Genomic DNA, 25,878 nt, shown 5'->3' with positions numbered 1-25,878 from the left:
GGCCCTGCCTGTGGCAGGGGAGTTGGAGATTCGTGATCCTTGAGGTCCCTTTCAACCCTGGCCATTCTGTGATTTTGTGGTTGTAGAGAGCCTTCTCCAGAGTGAACAATCCCAATTTCCTCAGCCTCTCCCTGTAAGACTTGTGCTTCACATCCTTCACAGCTTCCTTGCCCTTTTCCATACGTGCTCCAGGGCCTCAGTCAGTCTTGTATTAGGAGTCTTGTCACATCCCACCTGCAAGAGAAAGGAAGGGATTGCCTAAAACCGAGCGCAGTATTTGAGGTGTGGATCCATGTTTTGCTTTCCTGGCGGCTGATCCTGGCAGCGTGTCAGGGCGGGTTGTTTTGCATGAAGGTAAAAACTGGTGCCTGTGTGTTTGTTGTTGCAGTTGTCCCCACGGTGCTGCTGGATGAAATTGAGGCAGCAGAGGCGGAAGGTAACGATGACCGCATTGAGGGAGTGCTGTGTGGAGCGGCCAAGCAGCTGAAAATGAACCGAGCCAAACCTGATACCACGCTGTACCTGAGCCTCATGTACCTGGCAAAAATCAAACCAAATATATTTGCCACTGAAGGCGTCATCGAGGTGAGAGCTGTGTCACACGGGGACTCCTGGGCTTCCTGAAGCATCTTACATCTTACTGTATGTTTCTGAAGTATAATTCTGGGGTTCCTGCCACATCACAAGTATAGTTGTAACTGCTGTCTGGCCAGAAAGTAGTTTGCATGCCTTTATAAATACTGCAGTTCTGTGGCAAGTTACTGAGACTTGTAGCTTTTTTTCTAAAGCTTTTCTATATGATTTTTGGGTATGTAATTTAAACTTTTTGTTTTGTTCTTTTTTTTTTTTAATATAATTTTCCAGGCATTGTGTAGCCTGCTCCGAAGAGATGCCTCTATTAATTTCAAAGCTAAAGGAAATAGCCTTGTGTCTGTCTTGGCCTGCAACCTTCTCATGGCAGCTTACGAAGAGGATGAGAACTGGCCAGAGATCTTTGTCAAGGTTGTTGAACAAAGGGTTTTTCTGCTGGGCTGAGGCAGTGGTGGGCAAGTTGTATGAAAAAGTTTGAGTGTGGTTTGTGTTCTCTGCTGCTTTCTTTTCTGTAGGTTTACATTGAGGACTCCCTTGGAGAGCGCATCTGGGTGGACAGCCCTCACTGCAAGACATTTGTGGATAACATCCAAACAGCTTTTAACACAAAGATGCCTCCTAAGAGCATGCTTTTGCATGGAGAAGTTGGTCGTAGTGGTGGGGACATTAGCGCTGGTAAGTGGATGTTTAAAAAATAGTAGCAAGGGCTAACAGATGTGAACAGTGTGTTACTTGATGGAGTCCTCTAGAGCAGATACTGAGTTTCTGGCATTGCTTTTCCCTTCTTTGCTTCCCTTCATTTTGAGGGCAAGCAGCGAAAGACTTGAATAATGTGCTTGTATGTGATGTGTGAGTGATAAGCAGTGGAAAGAGTTGTCTCATGATGTGTGCTTTGTGCGGATCTCTCATAGGAAGCAGCCCTCACCCTTCCATGACAGAGGAGGAAGACAGCCAGAGTGAGCTGCTGATTGCAGAGGAGAAAATGAGCCCAGAACAGGAGGGCCAGCTCATGCCCAGGTGAAGTGCTTTCCTTTCCTGGTGCAGCCATGTGACAGACCTATCTGTGCTCACCACTCCTGAAGTGCTGTGGCAGAGAGCTCCCTCTCTGCATGAGCTGTCCCATGACACTTGCTAGAGAACGTTGAATATCAGGAGAAATGAGTAGATTTGTTTTTGTAGTCTTTATCGTGAACAAAAAAGAATGCTGATCTCTGGACACAGTGAAGCATGACAGAGCTGGCTTGGGAGAAAGTGAATAAAATGCAGTTTGTATGGCCCAGGTACGACGACCTTGCAGAGAGTGTGGAGGAGTATGTTCTGGACATGCTGCGGGATCAGCTCAACCGGCGCCAGCCCATGGATAACGTGTCCAGAAACCTCCTTCGTCTGCTGACAGCAACTTGTGGCTACAAAGAGGTGCGGCAGATGGCTGTGCAAAGGCTGGAGATGTGGCTGCAGAATCCAAAGGTAAGGATGGAGATTGCTGGACCTTGAATGTTTTGGACTTGGTCTGAGATTCAGCCAGTAAAGCGAGTTACAGTTCTGTTCTGTGTTGGCCAGTGGCTGCAGTTTTCCTGTTCTTCCTCTGCAGTTGACCAAGCCAGCACAGGACTTGCTCATGTCTGTTTGTATGAACTGCAACACTCACAGCTCAGAGGACATGGAAGTTATCTCCAACCTGATCAAAATTCGTCTCAAGCCAAAGGTCCTTCTCAACCACTACATGCTATGTGTCAGGTGAGTGAGTGACTCCGTCTGGAAGATGTGCCCAGGGCCTTGGCTATGGATAGACTTGTTAAATATCTGCTTTGGCCATGGGAGACTGTGTCACATTCACATGAATTTCATTGGTATGCAAATCCTTCAGTAATCCTTTAGCATCTGTGAACATACCTATTGCTGCACCTTCTTTATTTTTGTGTATTAAACACTTCAAGAAAAATCAGAACACGATTCTAGCTGAAGTCTCAGCTTACAAACCTCTGGTCTTCCCTTGCAGAGAGCTGCTGAATGCACACAGGGATAACCTGGGAACTACGATTAAGTTTGTGATTTTCAATGAACTTTCAAATGCAAGAAATCCCAATAACATGCAGATCTTGTATACTGTTCTTCAGCACAGCTCAGAGCAAGCACCAAAGGTAGGTGTAGTGTCTTGTGTGACTACTGGTGGGCCCAGATCCCTGCCTGAGAGTTTTAGCTGAACTGTGGCTCGAATGAAATCTTCCCACAGACAGCTGTGCAATATGTATCATACTGTTTTGAGATCACCTTGTTTAACTTGTTATGAGTAAATGTGTATGAGCATCTTTTGGCTCCCACGTTCAGAATGACCAAACTTGTGGTAATGAAATTTCATTAGAGACACGTATTATAGCTCACCGGTGTCTGAACGACAAACAATATGCTTTTTGTTTTGTAATTGCTGATATTTACACTCCTCTTTTCCCTCAGTACCTAGCAATGGTGTTCCAGGATCTTTTGACTACTAAGGATGATTACCTGCGGGCTTCACGGGCACTGCTGCGAGAGATCATCAAGCAAACAAAACATGAAATCAACTTCCAGGCCTTCTGCCTGGGCCTTATGCAGGAACGAAAGGAGGCCCAGTATGCAGAAATGGAATTCAAGGTAGCACTTTGTTTGCTCCATGTATTGCTGGGAGGTACGAGGGGTGGGCTGGGCTTTTCAGTATCTGTTTGGTTTATTTGTTTTTCCTGACAGATATTTCTTTCTCCCTTGTTATTTGGGTGACTCAGTATTGTGTCTTGCAATTCCTAGCAGATCTTCCATATTCCATTTCCAGACGGTCATGACTTCATCTTTTTATGATGAAACACTTCAGAAGATGGCTGTAATTTGGTTCGCTTTTGTTTTCAGGAGCGGTTTGTCATCCACATAACTGATCTTCTAGCTGTCTCCATGATGCTTGGTATCACAGCCCAGGTGAAAGAGGCTGGAATTGCCTGGGACAAAGGAGAGAAAAAGAGTAAGCATAAAAACCTAGCTTCCTTCTGAAGATGGGTATTTTGTTAGATACCTCCAGGCAGTGCTGGGACTGAGTTACAGCCAGAATTAGAAAGAAGTGTATGCCAGTGTTCTGAATAGAGGTATGGGGCTGCATGCTGTTATCCCACGACCAACAGAATTGTATGTAGATGTGGCATTTGCTTGTTGGCTGAATAGATGGGTGCCTTTTGTGGGACAAGGTCACTTTTAGGAGAGCAGCAGTAAGGATTACCAAGTACATGTTTCTGAGGTGGCAGAGCTTTTGGGATAGCACTGAAGTGACTGCTGTGAGCTGTCTTCTCATGGTCTTTATTCATCTGTACTACGTTTTGGGATTTTGTTGCAGCGTGCATCAGAAAGTGAAGCATGTGTGCTGTCAGTGTTGGGATGCTAAAGACTCTGACTTCTTCCCAGTTTACTTAATGTTCAGAGCATTGGTTACTACCTGGTCTTGAAATGTCTGCCATCTCCTGCTTTGCTCTGGATGGCATTCTTGTATGTGTGTAGTTTTGTAATCTGACTGTCTTTCAGACTTGGAAGTGCTGCGCTCTTTCCAGAACCAAATTGCTGCTATCCAACGAGATGCTGTCTGGTGGCTTCATACAGTTGTTCCATCTATCAGCAAGCTGGCTCCAAAGGACTATGTGCACTGGTAAGAGAGTTACTTGGGACCCTACTGTGCATATCCAGTCCCTTTTCCAAAAGTATATGGCACGCTGTAAAGGCCCTTGCATGTGTCCTTCGGAAATTCCTTGTGGAACCAAGTTATCTGATCACAGATGATTCCTGTGGACCCCTTGTTATCCTGTCTGATGTCTTTTCATTGTGGAAAATGAACTGTTGAATATGTTTTTGAGACTCACACGGATTACGTTTACTATCCTCTTCATTCTGACAGCCTCCACAAGGTGCTTTTCACAGAACAGCCGGAGACCTACTACAAGTGGGACAACTGGCCCCCCGAGAGCGACCGCAAGTGAGTGTATGCTCCATCTGTAGCTGGGTACAGAGGCAGAGCTGCTGTAACTAGAGGCAAAGGAACTGGTGTTTTCTGGTGCTTCTTTATGTAACTCTGTGTTGGAAAGGCTTGGAACTGTGCTTGCTTTTTCATCGTCTGTTACACGGCTTAAAATTGGCGACCATTGCTCCAGTCTTTCTGTTCTTCTTCCTTGATTCTTTTTCCCTCTGCCAAGCTGTTCTGTATCTTAATGCTGTAATGGTGAGAAGGACAGCCCTGTGCTGTATGGCTTGTGCTGGTGTTAATGTTAGGGAGCTCAGACTCGCACAGACTAAAGCGCAGAGGTACAAAGCAATGCAAGCAATTTGTTTCAGATAGTTGCATTTGGACCTGGAGACCAGGAAAATGGTTGGAAGCTAAACTGTGCTTTATTTTCTGCTCAGGTGAGCTGTAGGGTCTGTGGAGGTTTTCAGCAATCCTCCTGCTGCTGTCAAGAGAAGCGTGATTGATTGTCTGTTGTCTCATGCAGCTTCTTCCTTCGCCTGTGCTCTGAGGTGCCCATCCTTGAAGACACGCTGATGCGGATCCTTGTGATTGGTTTGTCCCGGGACCTTCCTCTTGGCCCTGCGGATGCCATGGAGCTTGCCGACCACTTGGTGAAGCGTGCTGCAGCTGTGCAAGCAGATGGTAAGACTGTACAGAGCTTCAGCCAGCAAGTGGTTCCTTCTGGCTGTGTCTGCTTAGCATCGCTCGGAGCTGAGGCAGCTCCTACCGTATTCCAAAGAGCCTTTGCATCACTCAGAGCATGTTTTAATCTTGATGGCAAAGCATTTGGCTCAGAGCCAGATGTATATTGCTGTTGCTTTCTCACTGGAGAAGATTTTTATTTTCTCCCACTGTTTCTGCCCGTTACTGATCATCAGTCAGTGGGGTGTCTGGGAAATGCTGCTTTCGTTGAGGATGAGAGGCTGTGATTTGCCACCCAGAGATTTAAGCTGCCATTTCTAAATTCAATTCAGTCCTTTATCCAGACAATAAAATGAACAGAAATTTTTAAGCCGTTCAGAAGTGAAAGTGTTGGAAGTTAAAGAAATTAATCCATGTGTTCCGTAGTCTTTTCATTTATGTCTCAGTATCCTTATGGCTTGTTTTAAGTGTTGCTGCTTTTTGAGTTGTGGTTTTTTAATCCTGTAATATCATGAGAACAAGACCACAATGACATAGTGGCTTGAAGCTGAATTTTTGTTGCTTTGTTGGTTTTCTTGAAGGACTTTCAGCAAGGTAGGCTGGTCAATAACTTGTTTTGTCTTTTCCTCCCCCCAGATGTTGAGGTCCTCAGGGTAGAGAGAATCCAGCTGATTGATGCTGTCTTAAATCTGTGCACTTATCACCATCCAGAAAATATTCAGTTACCCCCAGGGTAAGGCTTATCACATAGATAATCTCAGTGTGATCTAGTTCATTTTCACTTTACAACTGGCAGTTCTAGTTCACAGACTTCACGATGCTTTTTCCAGTTAAAAATTTTAGTAATGAAATCCCAGAGAAATCTTTTTGATGTTGTGCTCTGGTGAGAATTTCTCCTAGGCAAAAATAGTTCTGAGTCACAGAATGGACTTTTCTTTGCAAGAACTCTGGTCTTTCTGCTCTAGAAATCTTCAGCTGAACTCTGCTGTCACACTTGCAAGAGATTTCTTTTTTTCCTGAAAACTACTGAACTGGTGTTGCCAAATCTAAACAGTGCATGATTAAGTAGAACAGTTTTGTAGTGGCTTCCAGTAACTAAATTGCTTGTATCTACTGATGGCTTTTGTAGGTACCAGCCTCCAAATCTAGCTATTTCTACCCTGTACTGGAAGGCCTGGCCTCTCCTGCTTGTAGTGGCTGCATTCAATCCTGAAAACATTGGTGAGTGTGAGCATTTTTCCGGGTACCAGTTCTGCTGCAAAAACTGGCTGAGGGGCTACTAGCAAGTTGTGCTGTGCTGCATGCTCCTTGTGGGTGTGAAAATAAACAGTGAGGGAGTTTGGACTGGCATGCGACTGGAGTCAGTGTCTGTGCCCTGATGTGGTGGGATGTTCCAAAATAAGCTTGTCTCTCCATGGCTTGGATTGTGATAGAATCTCTGTAAAAGCTCTGACTTCTTCCTGTTTTCCTGAATATCTTTTTCTTCTATGCTGTAGGTCTGGCTGCATGGGAGGAGTACCCCTCTCTAAAGATGCTCATGGAAATGGTCATGACAAAGTTAGTATGTCTAGATTCCTCTATAAATTGTGTGTTTCTGAATTCAGCTCATGTATATTGGCTTCTTCCTTTTTAGTGGAGCTGGCAGTAGTGCTGCTGTTTGAGTGGGAAAGGAGTTTTCCCCCAGGAGAATGTAACCAACAAGGGGTGACTGTGATGTAAATTTGCTGAAAGGTTCTCAGTCTCCCTGGCAGTGTTGGGAAGCTGCCTTTTTTTGTGTGTGTGTTGTCCCTAATAGAGCTAATAACATGGGGACATTCTTGTTTCATAAGTCTTAAATGGGGCAAGATAACTTCTTTGCTTGTTTTCTCAGTAATTACTCCTATCCTCAATGTACCTTGACGGATGAGGAGACACGCACAGAGATGATTAATCGTGAGCTTCAAATCTCCCAGAGGGAAAAACAGGAGATTCTTGCATTTGAGGGTCATCTGGCTGCTGCATCCACAAAACAAACCATAACAGAGAGCAGCAGCCTCTTGCTATCCCAGCTGACAAGTCTGGACCCTCAGTGAGTAGCCTTGTACTCTAGTCTGTTGGTATTGGGAAATTCCAGTTAATCCTGGTCAGGAACTCCTGCTGTTAATGAGGAGGTTGGTGGGGGTAGGACATGTAGGATATGTGTTGCAACTTGTATATAGCTTTCATGCAGTGCTGAACTGGTTGATCACCACAATGAAAGTGTGCCTCGTCTGTGATTACCTTCTTGTTTCTCTGGCAGGGGCCCTCCACGCAGGCCTCCACCGCATGTCCTGGAGCAGGTGAAAAGCCTGAACCAGTCTCTTCGCTTGGGCCACCTCCTGTGCCGAAGTCGTCATCCTGACTTTCTTCTCAACATCATTCAAAGGCAGGTAAGCTCCACTGATGGATTGGCAAAATTAGGATCTGATCTCTTCTCTCTAAAGCTTAAGCAGAGTGAGGGACAGGAGAGAGCTGAGTATGGTGCAGGAGAAGGTGGTTTATTGCTCAGGAATGAAATGATTAGTGCAGCATCGATGTTCTGCTGATCCTGCGTTGTCATTCTCCTGCTTCATAGGCTTCGTCGCAGTCAATGCCATGGCTGGCAGATCTGGTTCAATCCAGTGAGGGCTCCTTGGATGTCTTACCTGTGCAGTGCCTTTGTGAATTCTTGCTTCACGATGCTGCTGATGAGTCAACCTCAGGGGAAGAAGAGGAGGAGGGTGAGAGTAAAGAGCAGCGTGCCAAGAAACGCCAGGTGAGTGGTCTCTGGGCCTCAGTTCTGTTACCTGCTTTCATCCTGGATTTGTTTTCACTGGAAAGGCCAACTTCTCGCTCCACAGAGACAACAGAAACAAAGGCAACTGCTTGGACGGTTGCAAGACTTGCTTTTGGGTCCCAAGGCAGATGAACAGACAACCTGCGAGGTACTTGACTATTTCCTGCGACGCCTGAGTTCCTCCCAGGTGGCTTCACGGGTCCTGGCCATGAAGGTGAGCAAAAGAAAAATGTTTTCAACTAGGGCTTATCAGAAGCTGAGGGTTGAGAGCAGTATTTTGTATCATCCTTCTTTGCTAACTCATCTCAATCTCCAGGCCCCATCAAATACACTTCTGCTTCCTGCTGCTCAGAATCTTCTCTGTCCAACAGCCAAGTAGTACCATTTTAAGATAAAGCTGGATTTTGCTGTTTCCTGTGAAGTTCAGGTGTAGACTCAGCAGATTGTGAAGTACAAGGAGTAATTGGCAGCAGCTGTTTTCCATGGGGAATGTAAATTAGTAAATGCCTGGTGCTCTAGAGCATAGTCAAAGCAGGCAGAATTGCAGAGTTTGAGATTATGCTTACAGAGGACTGAAACTTTAAGCAGGGTCGCTGTCAAGCAAACAAGTTCTATGTTGGAGGTTGTGTGCATGGCAGTTGGATCGCTCCCTGATGTCTGAAGCTTGTTTCTATTCTATTCACTAGTATGAAACTGGTGGGTCCAGCTGTGGCCTCATACGCACAGGCTGTGTTTGTGTGATTTCTGCAGGGCTTGTCTTTGGTGCTATCAGAAGGAGGACTGCGGGATGGAGAAGAGAAAGATCACCCCATGGAAGAAGACTCTGGTGATTCTGAACTGCTGCAGGGTTATCAGTGGCTACTGAGAGACCTCCCAAGGCTGCCACTGTTTGACAGCGTTAGAGCAACAACAGCTGTTGCCTTGCAGCAGGTAGGTGTTACCTGGAAGGGATAAGTGACCAGCTCCTGGGCAAATGATTCTTTATCCTACTCATGCTAAAACAGATCTGAGCAAACTGTGTGGCTGTGATGTTGTCATTTTTATATTCTTGCAGAAGAGCATACTTTCTGCTGGTGCTTATTTTCATCACTTCCTGATCTCTAATGAGAACTGTGTCATTCTAGGCCATCCACATGGAGACAGATCCCCAGACCATCAGTGCTTACCTGGTGTACCTCTCCCAGCACGCCCCTGTGGAGGAGCAGGGACAGCATAATGACCTTGCTCTGGTGAGAGACAGGGTTGCCAAGACAGAGGGATTGCACGGGGAGGTGTGATGTGTTGAACTTGTTGCCCAGGGCAGTGGTAGCTTGCTGTACCAGCAGGATGGGGTTTTTGGGAGCATGTGAAATCGATAAGTGCGTAGTTGTGTTTCTGGATTTGTGATGGAGGGCAACTTGTGTGTTTGGTTTCATATTCAAACAGAAAATCAGAGTCACGGTCTCCAGTCTAGCAGCCCATCTCAGTTAGTATGGGGAATGCAAGAGCAGATAGTGATTTGAGGGAAATATCACCATCTGGCAGCATTTCTCAAGTAAGCAGGTGTTAAACCTGCATGTATCTGGAGAGAGAATGGAAAGTCAGGAACCTTAGTGGTGGAATATTCACTCTTCTGTAACTGAAATTGAATTTCTGACTTTTTTTTTTTTCTTGTTCAAGTCTGGTGATTTTTGGGATGGTTGGCTTGTATACAGTGGTTATTCACTGTTCTCACTCTGGGTGCTTTTTTCATAGCTTTATAAATCCACTGACCAACGCCCTTTGTAACAGTCTTCTGGAGACTCAGTTGCATGGATCTAGAGATTCAAAGGCTCTTTCTGCTTTTTGTAGATCCTTTTAAAATGTGGGTGTTGCTAGATGTTTAGAGAAACACAGTTCTTACTATATAAATACTGGTAAATGCTCCCTTTCCATGGGATGCATTAGAAAGCATCTGTGCTACAACTTGGGACACTAAGTTTTCACAGGATGCATGCAAATCGCTTGGTCTTCGTAAATTGATGATTCCTGTCTTGACTACATGTGTTGGTCTCCAGAATCATGCTAACTGGGCTGACGATGGAAACTGGAGGATGTGGCTTAGTAAGGCAGGAGGCCCTGTCTGTGTTACTTTTGTAAAGACCTGACAGATGTTTTTCTCTTGCAGGATGTAGCCCGGCTCATAGTGGAGCGCTCTACCATCATGTCTCACCTCTTCTCCAAGCTCTCATACTGTGCTGAGTCAGATGCAGTACTTGTTGCTCTTCTCTCCATCTTTTCTCGCTACATCAAATGCATGCGCCAGAGTAAGGAAGGCGAGGAGGTGTACAGATGGGTGAGTTCCTCCCTGCCTTTCATAGGCAGGTAGAAGAATCTTGAGTTAAGACAAAATATGCCCATGTGGGCTGCTGAAAATGTAGAAGCTGTGTCTGGTTCAAAAATTTTCTGATTTGAGAATAGTTGGATGTAGTATCAAAAGTGTGTGTGTGTGTGTGTGTGTGTGTATGTAAAAATCACTTTGTTTTCCTCTTTCTTTTGCCACTGTTGGAGATACTGGGGCTAGATTGAACTTTGGTCTGAATAAACTTGTCCATTCTTATGGTCTTCTTTCATCTGCTTCGCACAGTACTCCTTTTCTGTTCTTTCCCCACCACTGCTCATCTGTTTGTTCTCCTTTTTTTCCAGTCAGAGTCACAGGATCAGGTATTCCTTCGTTGGACTAGTGGTGAAACAGCCACCATGCATATCCTTGTGGTGCATGCCATGGTTATTCTCCTGACACTAGGGCCACCTCAAGGTTAGTAACTGTACTCAGATTTGTTCAAGGGGTGGTGGACTGTACAGAGAGCCTGTGTGTGTGTAACAGGTTGGGTCAGTGCTAATTCTACCCAAGTTGTCCTTTACAACATTTGCTAACAGCTGTAGTATTCTAATAGATAGCACTGAGTGAAGGATTTGCAGGCTTATTTGCTGCCTTCTGCAGAGAGCAGAAAATGTCGAAATGGTGTGTCCCTCCCTGCTAAACAAGGACTTCAGGGGTTATTGTGGGATGAGAACTGGGCACTCAAATACATAGGTCACATTTCCATTTGATAGTGTTTATTCCTAAGTTGTTTTAGCCTTTGAACAAGAAAGGGTTTTAGTGGATTGATTTGTACAGAGAAGGATAGAATATTCTAGGTCCTTATGTTCATAAGAAAGATTTTTGTGTCTGCCCTTAAGCAGGGGATGGTGATTTTTACACATTATTGGATATATGGTTCCCGGAGAAAAAGCCCCTTCCTACTGCTTTTCTGGTTGACACCTCAGAGGAGGCCTTGCTGCTCCCTGACTGGCTAAAGCTGCGCATGATCCGCTCTGAAGTCCCGCGGCTCGTGGATGCAGGTGAGCTTGTGGGATGTTTGCTGGTGCTTCAGACCCTCCTGTAGGGAAGGTAGTCTTTTCTGCTCAGTTCTTCTGTGTGTCCAACTACACGGATGCTTTGTCAGGGCAGACCTTGCAGTGATCTGCGTTGAATGCAGCTGAGCGATGGCTTTTATAGATGCTGACTATTACTTCTAAAGCAGGGGAGAGCTTGTACAGCTTCTGTGTTTTCTGTGTACTTTAAAGGAAATGGGTGACTGTTATTTGGATACTATCTGCATTACAACAGTTCAGCTCGAATTAAAGTACACAATCACCAGACAACGGGCACAACTTTGCTTCCATAGAATGTGGTGTGCTTGCAATGTGGAGAGCAGTGGCTGAAGAATGTAAGCTATATCTGTAGTTACTTCTGTCCTTGCACAGCTTATCAGTGCTTTCATTTCTTCCTGGTGTTCAGAGCTTTGTCCCTTTCTTACTAATTAAATGACAGCTCTCTATAGCCAGTGATTGAATTATTCAATAACTCCTGCCTGCAGCCATCAACAGAGAGGGTGGAAGTTATTTTTTAATATGGATGATTGAGTTCCTGAGGTTTTGATCAAATTAAACAGAAGATCAAATTAGTCAGTGAGTGAATTAACTGAAAGATGCAGTGAGAAGGCAGTGATTTGCAGAGCAGTGTAGGCAGCTGTCAGACTTCTGGCTTTAGGCTCTCTGCAGTCCTGTCATTAATGTGTTGCCTGGTCCAGCCAAAAGTACAATACCGGGTAATAAAGATGACCTTCTGTAAACAATTTGGTGATCTGAGAACTTGGTGTTTTTGTATTGCAGCCCTGCAGGACCTGGAGCCGCAGCAGCTGCTTCTCTTTGTTCAGTCCTTTGGAATCCCAGTTTCCAGCATGAGCAAACTTCTGCAGTACCTGGATCAAGCAGTATCTCATGACCCACAGACACTGGAGCAGAACATTATGGACAAGAGTAAGAGCTTTGTATGAGATTAACTAGACATTTTACTTTGTCTTAAACAGTCAATGTAAGTACATCCTGTGACTTCCTGGTGTAAAACCCAAACTAGTTCACTGGACTCTGTGCCAGCTGCTTTGGTGGCTCGTTGCCTTTGTAGAGACCTCCCTAGTTCTTGTCTAGATGGCTCTTGACTGTATTTCCCGAAGAAGAGAAGGGTTTTTCTGAACTGGATTGTACAAAGTCTAAATAGTCTGGAGGCTAAACTGTAAAAGAAAACAGGCCTCATTTGCATCATGTTTATGAAGTCCAAATGAACAGCAAAATGTCTTCACTGTGGTAGCTACACAAGCAGCAACCAATTCTGTACTGCTTCCCTAAGGAGGGAGAAGAAACATATTCGTATCTTGTCCTTTTCTCAGACTACATGGCTCACCTTGTGGAGGTCCAGCACGAAAGAGGAGCGACAGGAGGCCAGACTTTCCACTCCCTGCTCACAGCCTCCTTACCAGCCCGACGAGGTACTGTCCAGGATGGCTTAAACTTCAGAATATCCAAGTTGTCTTTCAAATGTCTTCGCTGCTCGAGGGAGGAATTCCAGTATTATTGGAGTTTTTCTATAGTTATTTGTTCCGAGTAGTACAGAAAAGTAGGTATTGCTTTGCCTTGAGCGAAAAGCTACTGGATTTCTCAGTACTTAGAGACAGTGAAGCTGAAGATGATTCAGTTCTGGGGCTCCAGAGCTACTTACTGTAACAATAGCTTTCTTTCTTTTCTTTTATTCTTACTGCAGACAGTGCTGAGACTGCAAAGTCAAAATCTAGCCCTGAGAGCAATCAAGGCCAGAGCCGAATCCGTGCCTTAAGCCAGGTTCGGGTTCTGGGCCCAGAAGATGATCTAGCAGGCATCTTCCTGCAGGTACTGGTATAGCCTCAAGCTGATTGTCCATCACCTCCTTTCCTGCAGCACCTTTGCAAAATCCACATTGTTTATTTGCGTCTTTTGCTCCATTCTTCCTGCAGTGTTTGTAGGCAGGGAATAGGAAAGCCCTGCATAGAGTAAGGCTGTGCTGTTACAGTCTGGCGGAGTTGATGTTGGATGGACTTGGTTTTTTCATGTAGTCTGAACATGATGTGGCTTTTGATCGCGCCTAATACTGTCAGTGCCTACTAGCATGTTACCATCTCTGCATCTTGTTTGTTCTGTGTATAGTGCCTTTCGTCTCAGCAGTGCATGGAGGATTTGTGAAATGCTCACAGGGCCTTGGCAACAAAGCTGTATGTCAACAGCCTTTGTGCTTTGACATATCTGCTAGCAGAGCCTTCCTCTCTCTGTTGACTTCAAAACAAACCTTCAGGGAATTAATTGGACAAGTTGATCGCCTGTATTTGGGTAGTGCAGTGATTTCCCCCATGGTGTCAGTGTTGACAGTTGGGTTGGTGTTGCATAGATGCTGTTCCTGTACCAGGCACTAGAATATTGAAAAAGCTGTATCAAGGTTCTAGTTGGTTCACGGTCAGTATGATCATACAAGGTAGATTGACCCTCTGCCTCGGGGTACTTTATGGTATAGAAAGTCCTTTCATTTGCTTTCATAGACATATTCTGTTCTGCATCCTACCAGCTTTTCCCACTAAATCCAGACCCACGATGGCAGAATTCAAACCTGCGCCCACTTGCCCTGGCATTACAGCAGGCCTTGGGGCAGGAGTTGGCTCAAATCCGTCAGGGAAACACGCAAGTGACCGGGATCACAGCACAGCTTCTGCAGGCAGTAGCTGCACTGATGAACTCACCACACAGTGGTGCACTGGTGATGGCTATGCATCGTAACCACTTCATCTCCTGCCCACTGATGCGCCAGCTGTACCAGTATCAGGTGAGTGGTGTCAGACAAGAATCTCCACACTGTTGAACAAAGTAGGCTGGGGAGGAAACTAAATCTGCTGTGCATCTACTCTGTTGTGTGCAGATTTTCTACCTGTGTAATGCTAAAAACACAGCCTGTGAGCATAATACAAAGGGACTTAAGTTGTCTGAACATAAAACAGCTGAATGCACATAGGCCACGTTAGCCTAGCACTGCTGAGAGTTGGGGCTTACCTTCAGGGCTAGGTGAACCTGAAGCAATAGAGTAATTGTGTCACTGTGGGTTTGCAGCTGTGAGTCCCCTGTTTTGGAATTTCGAGTCTGTGCTGTTGTGTAGCATGGACATGTCTTGTAAGTATCTGCAGACAGTTTATGAAAGGAAGTCTGTGATTCCTTAAGGAGAACTTCAGGGCAGGCTAAGAGTTACCAGTAAAATATCTCATTCCTTTCATGATGGAAGAATGCACAAAGCTACCCTTAATTATGCTCGGAGAGGTATTTTGTTTGTGACTGATGTTTTCTGCCTTACATTTCTACATTAGAGCTGCTGCCTTGATTTCAGTGAGGTATGGTCCAACAGAATTGGTGTACTCTATGTATTCATGGCAGTATGTGCACTGTCTGCCCCTTCTGCTATCTTTGTTTTATTCTTGAAGTGTGTGTAAGCAGGTGTCTTTTGCTGCTCTCCCCAGCGCTGCATGCCACAAGACACTGCCTTCTCTTCCCTCTTCTTCAAAGTCCTCATGCAGATGCTGCAGTGGCTGGACAACCCTGCAGTGGAAGATGGTCCTCTGCGTGCCCAGCTGAAGGGTTTTGCTGTGCAGTACTCCTCAAGGCACAGGATCAGTGACGGTACTGGCATTGTGCAGCTCGTGGGGTTCTGAGTGGACCAAGCGGGTTAAGAAAGGGACAGAAACAAAGCTAGTTTGCAGTAGACGTTTGTTAGCATCTCAGTAAGGTGAGCAGATTGCTCAGGGAAAACTTCCATTTGCTCAGATAAGGAATTCCATGCTAGCTGTAGACCTGGAAGGTGAGCATGCAAGAAAGCTCATGGAACAAGGTCACGTCATGACTTGTAATTATTGTCATCTGCTATCTGTTGGTGAGTCTCCTGCCAAGAGCTTCATCAGGGAAATGAGTTTGTGGTTATAGAGTATTCTTTTAATTCACACTGTCCTCAAGAGGACAAGATTCATTCAATCCACATTGTCCCTGAGAGCTGTCAAGAGCTGTGGAGGGAGTAGAGTGACAGTGGGATGTTGTGCGTGTGTAGGTTTGAGTAGTTGTGTGCCACTACAGTATGGTGCCTCTGTAGAAGAGAGGCCTGTTGTTGCTTGTCCCTCAGATGCCAATGTTGTAATTTCTTTGTAGTTCGAGGTGGTTTCTTGCACCTCACGGAAGCTCTGACTTTCCGTCATGACCCTGACTTGATCAGCTCCACGGTACGTGCCATTATTGCAACCCTGAAATCAGGAGAGAAGGGTAATGTGGAGCCAGAGCTCATCAGCAAAGGTATGACTGTCTTCCTGCTCTCCTCTCTATTGCAGCAGCAGGTTGAAATTCCAGCACACAGGGAGGGAGCACCTCATATATAGGCAGTGGGAAGCAGGAAAATGCAGACTGATCTAAATGTGGCCTATTTTATATCACCTCCTTTCCCTGTGCTGCTATGTGGGTTTGTAAACTGTGACCAAGGACTGAGGTTGTCTTACAGCAAACTGTCAGTTTCTGCTAACCTATTAAGAAATAGAAGTCTGCTATTCGAGATAGAAGTGGTTTCTCTCTTCCTTACTGAGCCATTCTCTGGGGAATTCTCAACTGATGGATTGCCTTCGTGAGACACTTAGAACATTTCATAGCTTTGACCACACGTCGAGATTAGTGACATCTTTTTACCTCTGCTAGTCCTTCAGGGCCTGATTGAAACTCACTCTCCGTACTTGGAGGAACTCCTCACAGTCCTCTTCTCGGCTACTGTTGAGACCACTGCAAGATTTCCTGCCATGAAACCAATTGCTGTGGTGAGCTCCTTGTTGCTCCAGGACAAGGAAGAGACAACAGTGAAGAAAGAGCTGGATAGTTGCAGGTGAGCCTACGCGACGATAGGAACTCAGTGGGAGGTCTGGTTTCCTGGCATCATCTCTGATACTGGCTTTGTTTTCTCTTCAGTACTGAAGCTGCTTGGCTGGGGCCATCCTCTGGCCTTTTGAATGACTGGCTGGAGATGTTGGACCCAGAGGTGATCAGCAGCTGCCCTGATCTCCAGCAGAAACTACTGTTCTCCTGGAACAAGGTAAGAGTTGTTGGGTAGAGAGACTGCTATGCTAAAACCACCTTTATGGAGTGCTGACCTACACCTTGAAAAAAGGTTATGGGAGAGTTTTATGTTTTGCCACATGTTACTATACCTGTTTGAGAGCAGCACAGTCTGACTAAGATAGAGATTCTGGTGCATCCTTCTCAGTATGAGGCACATTTTCATCTTATCTTTGTATTTTTTCAGCCCTGTTCTTTTCAGGACTTCAAAGAGTATTATAGACACAGCGTAGTTCCATATAGCCTAGCACTCTGTGTTTTCATGTGTATTTTTGAAGACAATTAAGTAGCTCGCCCAGAAGTGCTACACCAGAGCTAAGGCTAAAGCCGAATGTCATGACTTCTGCCATGTTTTAAACAGTACTGCAGTTCAAATCCTCAATCCACGTGTTCTGTTCTGTGCTGTCCGCTTGCTTGGATTGCCATCATCATCTCTTGTGTCCACCTAACAGCAAGAATCTGTTTATACATCTCGATTTTTGGTCCTTTCAGGCAGGATCCCAGGTGCCCTCCTTCCGCCCGTATCTCTTGGCTCTTCTCACTCATCAGTCTAGCTGGACTACGCTGCACCAGTGCATCAAGCTTCTGCTTTGCAGAAACCGAGAGCAGAGGTGAGTCTTAGTGGTGGGTTTTTTTTGAGCCTAGCAGAGTTGTGAGTTGGGCAATTTGCTGTCTGAGAGAGAACAATCAGAAACTGCGAACAGGAGCTGCTGAGTTCCACGGTGCGTGTGCCAAGAGATGTAGCTCAGCCAAAAACAGGCTTTGCGAGAAGGATGCTGATTTCAGTCATGCTGATTTGTGTACCTTGATTTAAATATTACCTGCTGTTTGATGGAAAGAGCACATAAAGATTTGGCTGTGTTTTAAATAGGAAGTACTAATCATTTAGGTAATCCATCTAGCATTGCCCTTGTTGATAATCTTTATGAACATGGGGATTGAAAGATGGCTTGGATGGCAAACGAATGGGAGTCTGTGTACCCGGGCAGGCTCTGCTGGATCCATTGCTTGTACTAAACTCCATTACCAGTCTTTCTCTAGCCCAGTTCTGAGCTTGGGAGCTCTCAGCTCCTGTATGTTGCTCTCAGATACTGGAGTTTTACTGTATTTGTAGTATCTTGCTTAAATTTCTTACGCTCGTAGACCAGAATGCCCTAACGGCTAGTGAGTAGCGAGGCACAGCGTGATTAAACTGACAGTATTTCTAAAGCTAGCAATATTTGTTTCCTGCAATTTTTTTATTGATTTGCTCACTAACAATTTAATTTCTGCAATCCAGGATAGCAGGCAGGATGTTCTGCACACTGCAACATGAAGATCGCTGGTCTCCTTGTATCAACTGTTTATGTTTGTGGCAGACTTTTGGCCTTGTGGTGCATGACTGTGCAGCCACTGTACTGTTGCTGAATGCCATTTGTTGGGCACCATACCTGTGTTGTGCTTACTGCAACAAATATTTAGTCATAATCTGGGAACAGAACCAAGTCCCTTCTTGGGACTTAATGGATCCTATTTTTACATCTTGCAGATGTTTTTCCTTCACAGTACTTGTGATGTTTAGAGACAGTACCATGTGTTTGCGTGCTGCCTGAGGGCTGCGTTGACTCTAATTGCAAATCTGTCTTCTTTTGTCTTCTGGCAGGTTTGATCCAACTGCTTCGTTGGATTTCTTGTGGGCCTGTATTCATATCCCTCGGATCTGGCAGGGAAGGGACCAAAGAACTCCTCAGGTAGTGGTTCAGTTCTTCCAAGTCTCCTGTCTGAATGGAGTGAGAGGTGATACTTTCATATTGCATGACTTGTCATGGCCAAGAGGCAACTGGAGTGATACAGGTGCAGTGTGCCAAATTTGCTGCCTGTACCTCAGCTGGTTGCTTAGCTGCTCTACTCTATTATATATTATAATGGCAATTTTGGGTTCAAAAAGCTCATTTGAGCACACATAAGTTTGCCCCCTTGACATTTCCTCTGCAGCTCCTGCAGAGTTGCTACAGTATCTATTAAAGATCTAGTCAAAAGGCTACAGCAATGAGCAAGCTAAAACCCAGCATGGGATAATTCCCATTTTGTCATGAAAATGCAGTTTAATCTCTTTTCTGAGTTTCCATGTTACTTAAGTCTCATCTTAAGAGATGTTCCTGTCTGTCTGGGGGAAGTGTAACTAGAACTAAGGATCTAGGGATTCAGCTGGGATTAATTTTGTGTTCTGCATTGCAGAAGCGCCGTGAGGAATTTGTGCTCCATCTAAAGGCATCAGAATTGATCAGCATGGTGGAGCTGATCCTGGCTGAAGCAGAAACCAGATACCAGAACACAGAAGAGGCTTCCTGCACACTCATCCAGTCTCGACTGCCTCTGTTACTCAGTTGTTCTCATGGGGACCTTGAGAGCATGAAAAAAGTAACAGAGTATTTGACCGGCTGCATCCAGCAGTGGGGTAGCAGGTGGGGGTCGCAAATGGAAAGCACTGTCTACTCTAATTGTAGTTACTTGGGCACAGGCAGCCAGGTAATGATGAGACTTGACAGCATGTCTTCATTAGTAAGTGTTCTAGAGCCCATATAACAAGTGCTTCCCATGCATTATCTTCCCAGACATTTTAGGAGAATAAAATGTCACTCTGAAGTGTTACTAGAACCAAGAAGGTCACCTTAAAAGTGAAATTGCAGGGCATGTTTTCTTTCAGGAATTTTGGCATAAAATGTTCAACATTACTTTTTTTTTCTAATAAGTCAGCTGTTGTTCTTAATTACCAGTGTCTAATGTGGAATTTCTTGTCTACTCATGCCTTGAATCATTGCTTATAATGCAAACTGTGCTGATCATTATGATTGTTTTCTAACAGCTGTGTTAGCACTGTTGGGAAAGCAGAAGATAGTGTCTTTGTGTCAGTGGAGCAAATTGACCTAATTTTAACTTCATTTATGGTAATAGAAAAGATGCCTTGTAGTTTCAGTTGCTGTTGCATGGTAGTGCATCTCAGGCAGGTGTGCTAATTGTGAACAGGCTAGTCTGATTAGCTGTACTTCTGACTTACTTTTTGAGATGTTGATGACCGTGAGCACTACATAGAGGAATTCTGCTCACTGGAGATGGAAGCCAGGCTTTCTTGTCCTATATCCAGGGGTAACTATGTAATCAATTTTCTAACTCCAGCACTGGATATGGCCTCATGGTGGATCCCTGTAGATCATGGATCCCTGTGGACTGCGCATATTTTGAGAGTAGTTCAAAAAGAATCACAGACTGAATAAACACTGGTCAGATTAGTGGTGACTACTGTGCAAAGTTGTTTATCACGTATACAAGAAAACTTTTAATAATCTGATGGGTCTGTGATGTTTGCTGGTTGAGCTAAAGCAGTAACCAGAGGCTCTTCTCTACCTTTTTCTTTCAGCTCTGTGGGAAAATGCTGCCAGGACCTTCTGCTTCAGATATACCTGCAGCTACCCGAGCAACTTGTGCCTCTGCCTGAGATGCTTCTCACCAGTGAAGGAGCCAGAGACAGCAGCACTTGCAAGGTAAATAGAGAAGCTCAGAAAAGCCCCTTTTTCCAATTGTGCACCTGGAGCGAATGCTATGTTGGTGCTCAGACTAAAAGGAGAGAACTAGAGAGTGCTGGTTGGGTCATTTTGGTTTCTTAACCTCGCTCTTCAGTTGCCCCTTCCCTGCCTTCACATTCAGGAGCAGAGTTTAGGTATGATTTATTTTTCATTGTCTCTCTATAAAATACTTTAAGCTCTGATTATATAAATTTCTGTGTGCCAAAGGCTTCTGTAAAGCGCAAATGTGCAGGCGTCTGATCCTGCTTTGATGTCTGTAGGGACTGTGGACTTCAGATCCTTTGCCAGCTGGAATGCTGCATCTGCTTGCAGGTTCTACCTGGGAATAATTTCTGTTAACCTCATCTGTTGTTGGAAAGTATTTGAGAAATGCCGCTGAAGAGCCACAGGCTTGCTTGTGCTTTAAACTTAACTATTTACTCACTGCTTTTCTTTCTAGCTTGATGCCCTGGTTCACAGATTCATTAACCTCCTTGCAGACACCAGTGACTCCAAGTCATCAGAAAGCCGTGTGTGGGATGCCAACATGGCATGCAGGAAGCTAGCTGTGGCTCATCCTATCCTCCTTCTCAGGTACAGCTCTCTCCTTTCATCCATAAGACTGAGTTTATTGAAAAGCATCAACCTTTGCCATAGGAGTGTGGGGCAGGCTTAGAGCAGTCACGTAGATTGTGCAGAATCTGTGTTTGTTTATGAAACCTACAAGAAAGGGCAGCAAAGCCATATCTTTTATAAGGAGGTTGCACTGTTTTTGGCTGCTTGTTTGTCAGGAAACAATCCTCATAGAACTGCAGCCTACAGAACAGAAAATGCGTGGGAAATGGTGACTGCTGATTCCATGGATACGGGGGTCAAACCCAAAACCCTGTGAGAGTTTGAGGGACACTTAAAGCCACTGGGATGTAACAACATGTAATTCTATTTAGGAAGAGGCTAGAGCTGTTTGTTCTTCTGTTTGGTGTTTCAGGCACTTGCCGATGATTGCAGCTCTGTTACACGGCCGTGTTCACCTCAATTTCCAGGAGTTCAGGCAGCAGAACCACTTGACCTTCTTCATACACGTCCTGGGGATCCTGGAGCTGCTTCAGCCACAGGTCTTCCAGAATGAGCACCAGGCGGCACTATGGGACTGTCTGCTCTCCTTCATCCGTCTGCTGTTGGTAGGCAAAGTCCTTGCTGCACACTGTGTGCGGGCTGCCAGCCACTAGAGGGAGAAGCTAATGTAACAAAGGGCAGCCCAACATTCTGCTATACGGAGGGAGAACCTTCGTGTATCTTAAAAGCCAAAAGATGTATAGAGTACCTCGGAGAGATTATAATAGGGGAGGCCAGCGATCAGTAATCTAATTCCTGGGCCCCAGAAGTGCAGGATGGAGCAATGAATCATTGCTGTTTTTGTTAACTCATCATCCCTACCCTTTCTCAGAACTACAGGAAATCCTCACGACACCTGGCTGCCTTCATCAGCAAATATGTCCAGTTTATCCAGAAGTACATCACGTGCAATGCACAAGCAGCTGTCTCCTTCTTGCAGAAGCACTCGGATCCTCTACAGTAAGCTTTCTTAGTCCAGTTAGCCCAGTTAGTTCATGGAGAGATTGCTCAGGCAGGGTGCCATGAGATAATCAGGCAGGGGACAGCAAGATAATGTGACAACAGTTGTTAATGTGGCACTTTTTCACCCTTGCTTGCTTAAATGTCTATTGATATGAACAGCATCTCCCGTTTTATAGGTGAAAACAGAACCTGACAAGTTGGGTGATAATCTGAACTCACATAATGAATTAAATGCCCTGATAAGGTATTGTAGTGCTCTGCAGTTATTTCTGGAGAGCCAGCAGCAGTCTTTACCTGCAGCAATAATAGGAGGATCACAGCTGCAGATACAGGGACAAACTTATTTGAGTTCTAATAGGTCACTTTGAAAGTAATGCCTCCTATTTATTTCCACACACCGCCTCACTGTGCTCACCTCCACTGTTTGGTCTCCATAAATGTTCAGAAATCATCAATCAATGGGTGCTGTTTTTTCCACATGGAGAAATTCAGTTCCTCCCCTTTGCTTCATCTGCACTTCCATGTCAGATGCCATTTTGTCAGACTGCCCCTCTACTGCCACCTGTCACGCAGCAACAACATGTAACAGAAAACTGGCAGAAAGTTCAGTCTACTGCCATACCAACATCCACCTCTGATATTGTAGGCCAACATAATAAAATGGAAGGCATTAATTTTGGAGCAACCCCTGTAGTTAACGCTGAATGGGAAAAATCTTGTTCCTGAGAAACTGTTTCTACTATGTTTAATTCATGTGCTGCTAGTTGTCCTCGTGCCTTTGCTTCTATTTAAACATGCCATCTGTTCCACTAGTGACCTGTCATCAGACAACAGTGACCTAGCAATGCTGAAGTCCCTCCTGGCTGGGCTGAGTCTGCCTAGTAAGAGCAGCATCTTGGACAGAGGCTCTGAAGAAGAGAAGGATGGTGAGTCTGATTAGGATGCAGAAGTAATTCTAGCTGGCAAACCTGCAGCGCTTTGTGGAGTGCAGATGTTTTTGTGTAGTGCTTCTCCTACTCCTAGTGAAAGGTATTTAGAATGGGGAGTGGTACTTGTCTGCTCGGCTGTTTGAAGTCAGTATCTGGATTGGGTTAGTTTGTTTTGCTGACAGTGGTACCTCTACTGGTGCAGAAGAAAAGCTTTTAGGGTGATTTTCATTACTGTGGATTTTACCTTCCGAAGCCTCGCTTCAGGATCAACCTGTCAGGAGACCCTAGGGTACATACTTCTCTCTCTTTGCAACTTGTGTGTATTAAATAGTGTTAGGAAGGCTAGTCTTCTTTACATCAGCAAGGGCTACCAGGAGGTGCAGTGAGACAGGAGGCTGTGAGAGCTGGGAAGCATTGCAGCTCAGCTGATGGTTGGTAGGGAACACTGGATTTGTCTCCCTGTTAAATCTGTGTAGACTGTCAAAAGTGACCCGTTCTCATTCTGTACCAGATGAAGCGGCAGCTGGCTCACTCCCTCTTGTCAGCGTGTCTCTCTTCACTCCTCTCACACCAGCTGAAATGGCCCCATACATGAAGAGGCTCTCTCGAGGCCAAACAGTTGAGGGTAAGTGCAAGAACATAGGGCAAATGCAGCCACGTGCCAACCCTGTTCCTCAGCTGTCAGCTACAGTTTTGTTTCCTAGAAGTCTCCAGCAGTTAGGATGTGGTTTTGTTTTGGGTGACTTGTCCCTAACTTTCTGTGGTTCTGTGACAGAGGCTTCCTATGATGTTGTGTCACTTAACACGGCAGTGCTGCAACTGCCTCTTCTTTCAGGTATCTTGAAGGTGCTCTGGGAATTTGCGTGAGTAACTCATGGAGTGTTACAGTCCACGTTCAGCCAGCACTGATCCAGTGACTCTGCTCTAGAGTACTGATAGGAGTGCCATTTTATTTAATACAATAAAAATACCAAACTGATTAGAAACATGATTTTGTTTGAAATCCCAGATGACCTTCAGAAAGGAAAATCACATTAACCTGGCATATAGCAACAACATGCTGCTTCTCCTGAAGTGTTCTGAAATCACAAGTGTCCAGTGTTCATATCGGGCGTAAGTTGTGGTATTGAGGTGACAGTTGTTCTACCCTAGAAACTGACGGAAGGAAAAAGTACTCTGGAGTTGAACCATTATGCCTCACTCCACTCCTTCCCCTGCCCATCTCATGACCATACTGGTGACCCCTGCTTGGGCAGTTTGAGATATGTTGATCTAGCAAATGGACTGCCTGTTCTCATCCTTCCCTTTTCAATAACTGTCTTTATTACACTAGCTCTGTGTGCAAGTAGTAAAACTTGACCAGCTGGGAGGCTGGGTTTGGAGGTCCTTTGCTGAATCAGTGAATTTCAGTCATTCCTTTTAATGTGTGTCTTCCACCAGACATTTTGGAGGTGCTGACAGACATTGATGAGATGTCCAGACGGAGGCCAGAAATTCTTTCCTTTTTTGCTGTGAGTATGACATCTCTAAATGCCACTGAAAGTCAAAGATTCTGTTCATTAGAGTGTGTTGTACAGCCAGCTTAATTGCTTTTCTTACTCTGCTTTTGGGGAGGAAGGTGGTATTACATTTTCCCCTAAGATGCTGCACTTTCCATTAGGCTTTCTGACAGCAGGCAGTATATACCTTCCTACTGCCTTCTCTCCATTGCATAATAGTTCCATCATCCCCTTGAACTTCTCTATATATCTGAGGAAGTAGTAACCTTCTGTCCCCTTTACAATAATGGGACTAGGAGGAAGCAGAACAGTTCCCTAAAAAAAAACACACAGGAATGCAGGGAAAATTCCTATACGCCATAATATGACAAAAGGGTCCTTTAAAGCATTCAAAACAGGATAATCCTTATTACAGAGAGATTTCCTGTCTCAGCCAGTATCTGCTGGATTGATGCTGGAGGGGTAGTAATGCAAGTCTGCACAGTTCTGATCCTTATATGGCCCTGTGATCCTTATTTCTGCATCTTCTCTCAGACAAACCTACAGAAGCTGATGAGCTCATCAGAGGAGTCCTGCCGAAATCTGGCCTTTAGCCTGGCTTTGCGCTCCATTCAGAACAACCCTAGGTGAGGACCGTGGGAACTCAGGATATTGTGAGTCACTGAGGGGCACTGGCTGCCCACTGATGATGGTGAACTGGGCTGTACCAATGCTGTGATGTTTTATTTCTAGCATTGCTGCAGACTTCCTTCCTACCTTCATGTACTGCCTTGGCAGCCGAGACTTTGAGGTGGTGCAGACAGCACTGAGGAACCTGCCTGAGTACACCCTCCTTTGCCAAGGTAAGTCAGTATGTGCCTCCTCTGGGGTGCGTGCTTGGTGGCCTTGCAAAGGTCAAAATTGAGCTCCTGTTATGAAAGCAGCCTCCTTGGGAAGCTGCTAAAAGTCAGCGTTGCCTAGAATAGTCTATCAAACATGTAGGTCATCTGTATCAATAGCTGCTTCGGTGTGAGCATCGCAGAGAGGAGACTTGCCATAAAGATAAGGGAGGTTTCCTTGAAACAGATTTGCTCCTTTACGATCTTCCTCTCTGAGTTGTGATCCCTCACGTAATCACAAACCCTCGGGGCCATTACAAGGTGAATTATGCTCTGTTCAGTAATAACAGAAGGAGGAACGTCTTGCACGGCTACAAGCATTCATCCAGGTGTTCACTGGCAGATTGCTGCTCTCAGGCCACTCCTCACGCTGTCTTTCTCTTTCACAGAGCACGCTGCAGTGTTACTGCACAGGGCCTTCCTGGTGGGGATGTACAGCCAGATTGACACCAGCTCTCAAATCTCTGAGGCCTTGAAGGTCTTGCACATGGAGGCCACAATCTGAACACGTGGTTCTGGGAGCTTCACTTTCAGTGGAATTGAACTGGACCCAACAGCTGCATTGAGGCCCTGTAAGAAGGCACTGTATTTCAACCGATGTCCTGAAGGATCAAAGAGATGATGTAACAGGCCACATGAAGATCAGGAAGGGGCAAGGACAGATCTGTCTGGCGAAGTTGCCATTACTGTGGAGAAAAAAATCTCCTGAATACTGTGCCAAACAGGGACCAGTTTTGTTACGGAGTCTTGGGGCAGTGGCTGACACTTATTTTGTGTTGTTTTTTGTTTTTTTTTTTTCCTCCAAGAGGGCAGAGCTGCTGGGAGAGCAGAAGGGAATTTTGGCCCTTTCAGTTGAAGTCTCTGCACTTTATGCTGGAAAAAAAAAATGTGGATATGTGCAGGGGGAGAGACCATTTAAT

General features: G+C 45.2%; 1 protein-coding gene across 2 annotated transcripts; it reads left to right on the top strand.

Annotated features, from left to right (window-relative positions):
• Positions 1 to 333: 333 nt before the first annotated feature.
• On the top strand, positions 334 to 25,872 carry INTS1 (integrator complex subunit 1). Of its 2 annotated transcripts, none has more exons than XM_019620847.1 (45): positions 334 to 585; positions 865 to 1,002; positions 1,107 to 1,266; positions 1,503 to 1,608; positions 1,872 to 2,058; positions 2,183 to 2,328; positions 2,591 to 2,732; positions 3,046 to 3,222; positions 3,472 to 3,580; positions 4,132 to 4,252; positions 4,499 to 4,576; positions 5,088 to 5,245; positions 5,882 to 5,978; positions 6,375 to 6,466; positions 6,742 to 6,802; positions 7,116 to 7,313; positions 7,524 to 7,653; positions 7,839 to 8,018; positions 8,104 to 8,253; positions 8,790 to 8,969; positions 9,164 to 9,268; positions 10,186 to 10,353; positions 10,704 to 10,815; positions 11,244 to 11,402; positions 12,216 to 12,362; positions 12,770 to 12,868; positions 13,141 to 13,265; positions 13,972 to 14,226; positions 14,909 to 15,068; positions 15,588 to 15,728; positions 16,122 to 16,302; positions 16,386 to 16,509; positions 17,025 to 17,143; positions 18,175 to 18,262; positions 18,750 to 18,976; positions 19,930 to 20,053; positions 20,535 to 20,668; positions 21,063 to 21,255; positions 21,522 to 21,649; positions 22,466 to 22,578; positions 23,093 to 23,206; positions 24,022 to 24,092; positions 24,615 to 24,706; positions 24,813 to 24,922; positions 25,348 to 25,872. In XM_019620847.1, the coding sequence occupies exons 1-45, from the start codon at positions 349 to 351 to the stop codon at positions 25,461 to 25,463; spliced, it is 6,252 nt and encodes a 2,083-aa protein (XP_019476392.1). In that variant the 5' UTR covers positions 334 to 348; the 3' UTR covers positions 25,464 to 25,872. The 2 variants fall into 2 exon arrangements, with proteins under 2 accessions (XP_019476392.1, XP_019476391.1); XM_019620846.1 differs by having other exon boundaries at positions 11,241 to 11,402.
• Positions 25,873 to 25,878: the final 6 nt, after the last annotated feature.

The sequence above is a fragment of the Meleagris gallopavo genome, chromosome 16 (genome assembly GCF_000146605.3).
Source record: "Meleagris gallopavo isolate NT-WF06-2002-E0010 breed Aviagen turkey brand Nicholas breeding stock chromosome 16, Turkey_5.1, whole genome shotgun sequence".
NCBI lineage: Eukaryota > Metazoa > Chordata > Aves > Galliformes > Phasianidae > Meleagris > Meleagris gallopavo.
Note: the sequence above shows the minus strand (reverse complement) of the source record. Positions and strands in the feature narration are given on the sequence as shown.

What these genes read in the sequence shown, in the direction of transcription:
- INTS1 (XM_019620846.1), top strand. Translation starts at nt 349, where the DNA reads ATGAAGGTAAAAACTGGTGCCTGTGTGTTTGTTGTTGCAGTTGTCCCC. An exon ending in TGCAGCTGTGCAAGCAGATG is followed by an intron (nt 5,246 to 5,881) that starts GTAAGACTGTAC and finishes TCCTCCCCCCAG; the next exon opens with ATGTTGAGGTCCTCAGGGTA. An exon ending in GTACACCCTCCTTTGCCAAG is followed by an intron (nt 24,923 to 25,347) that starts GTAAGTCAGTAT and finishes TCTCTTTCACAG; the next exon opens with AGCACGCTGCAGTGTTACTG.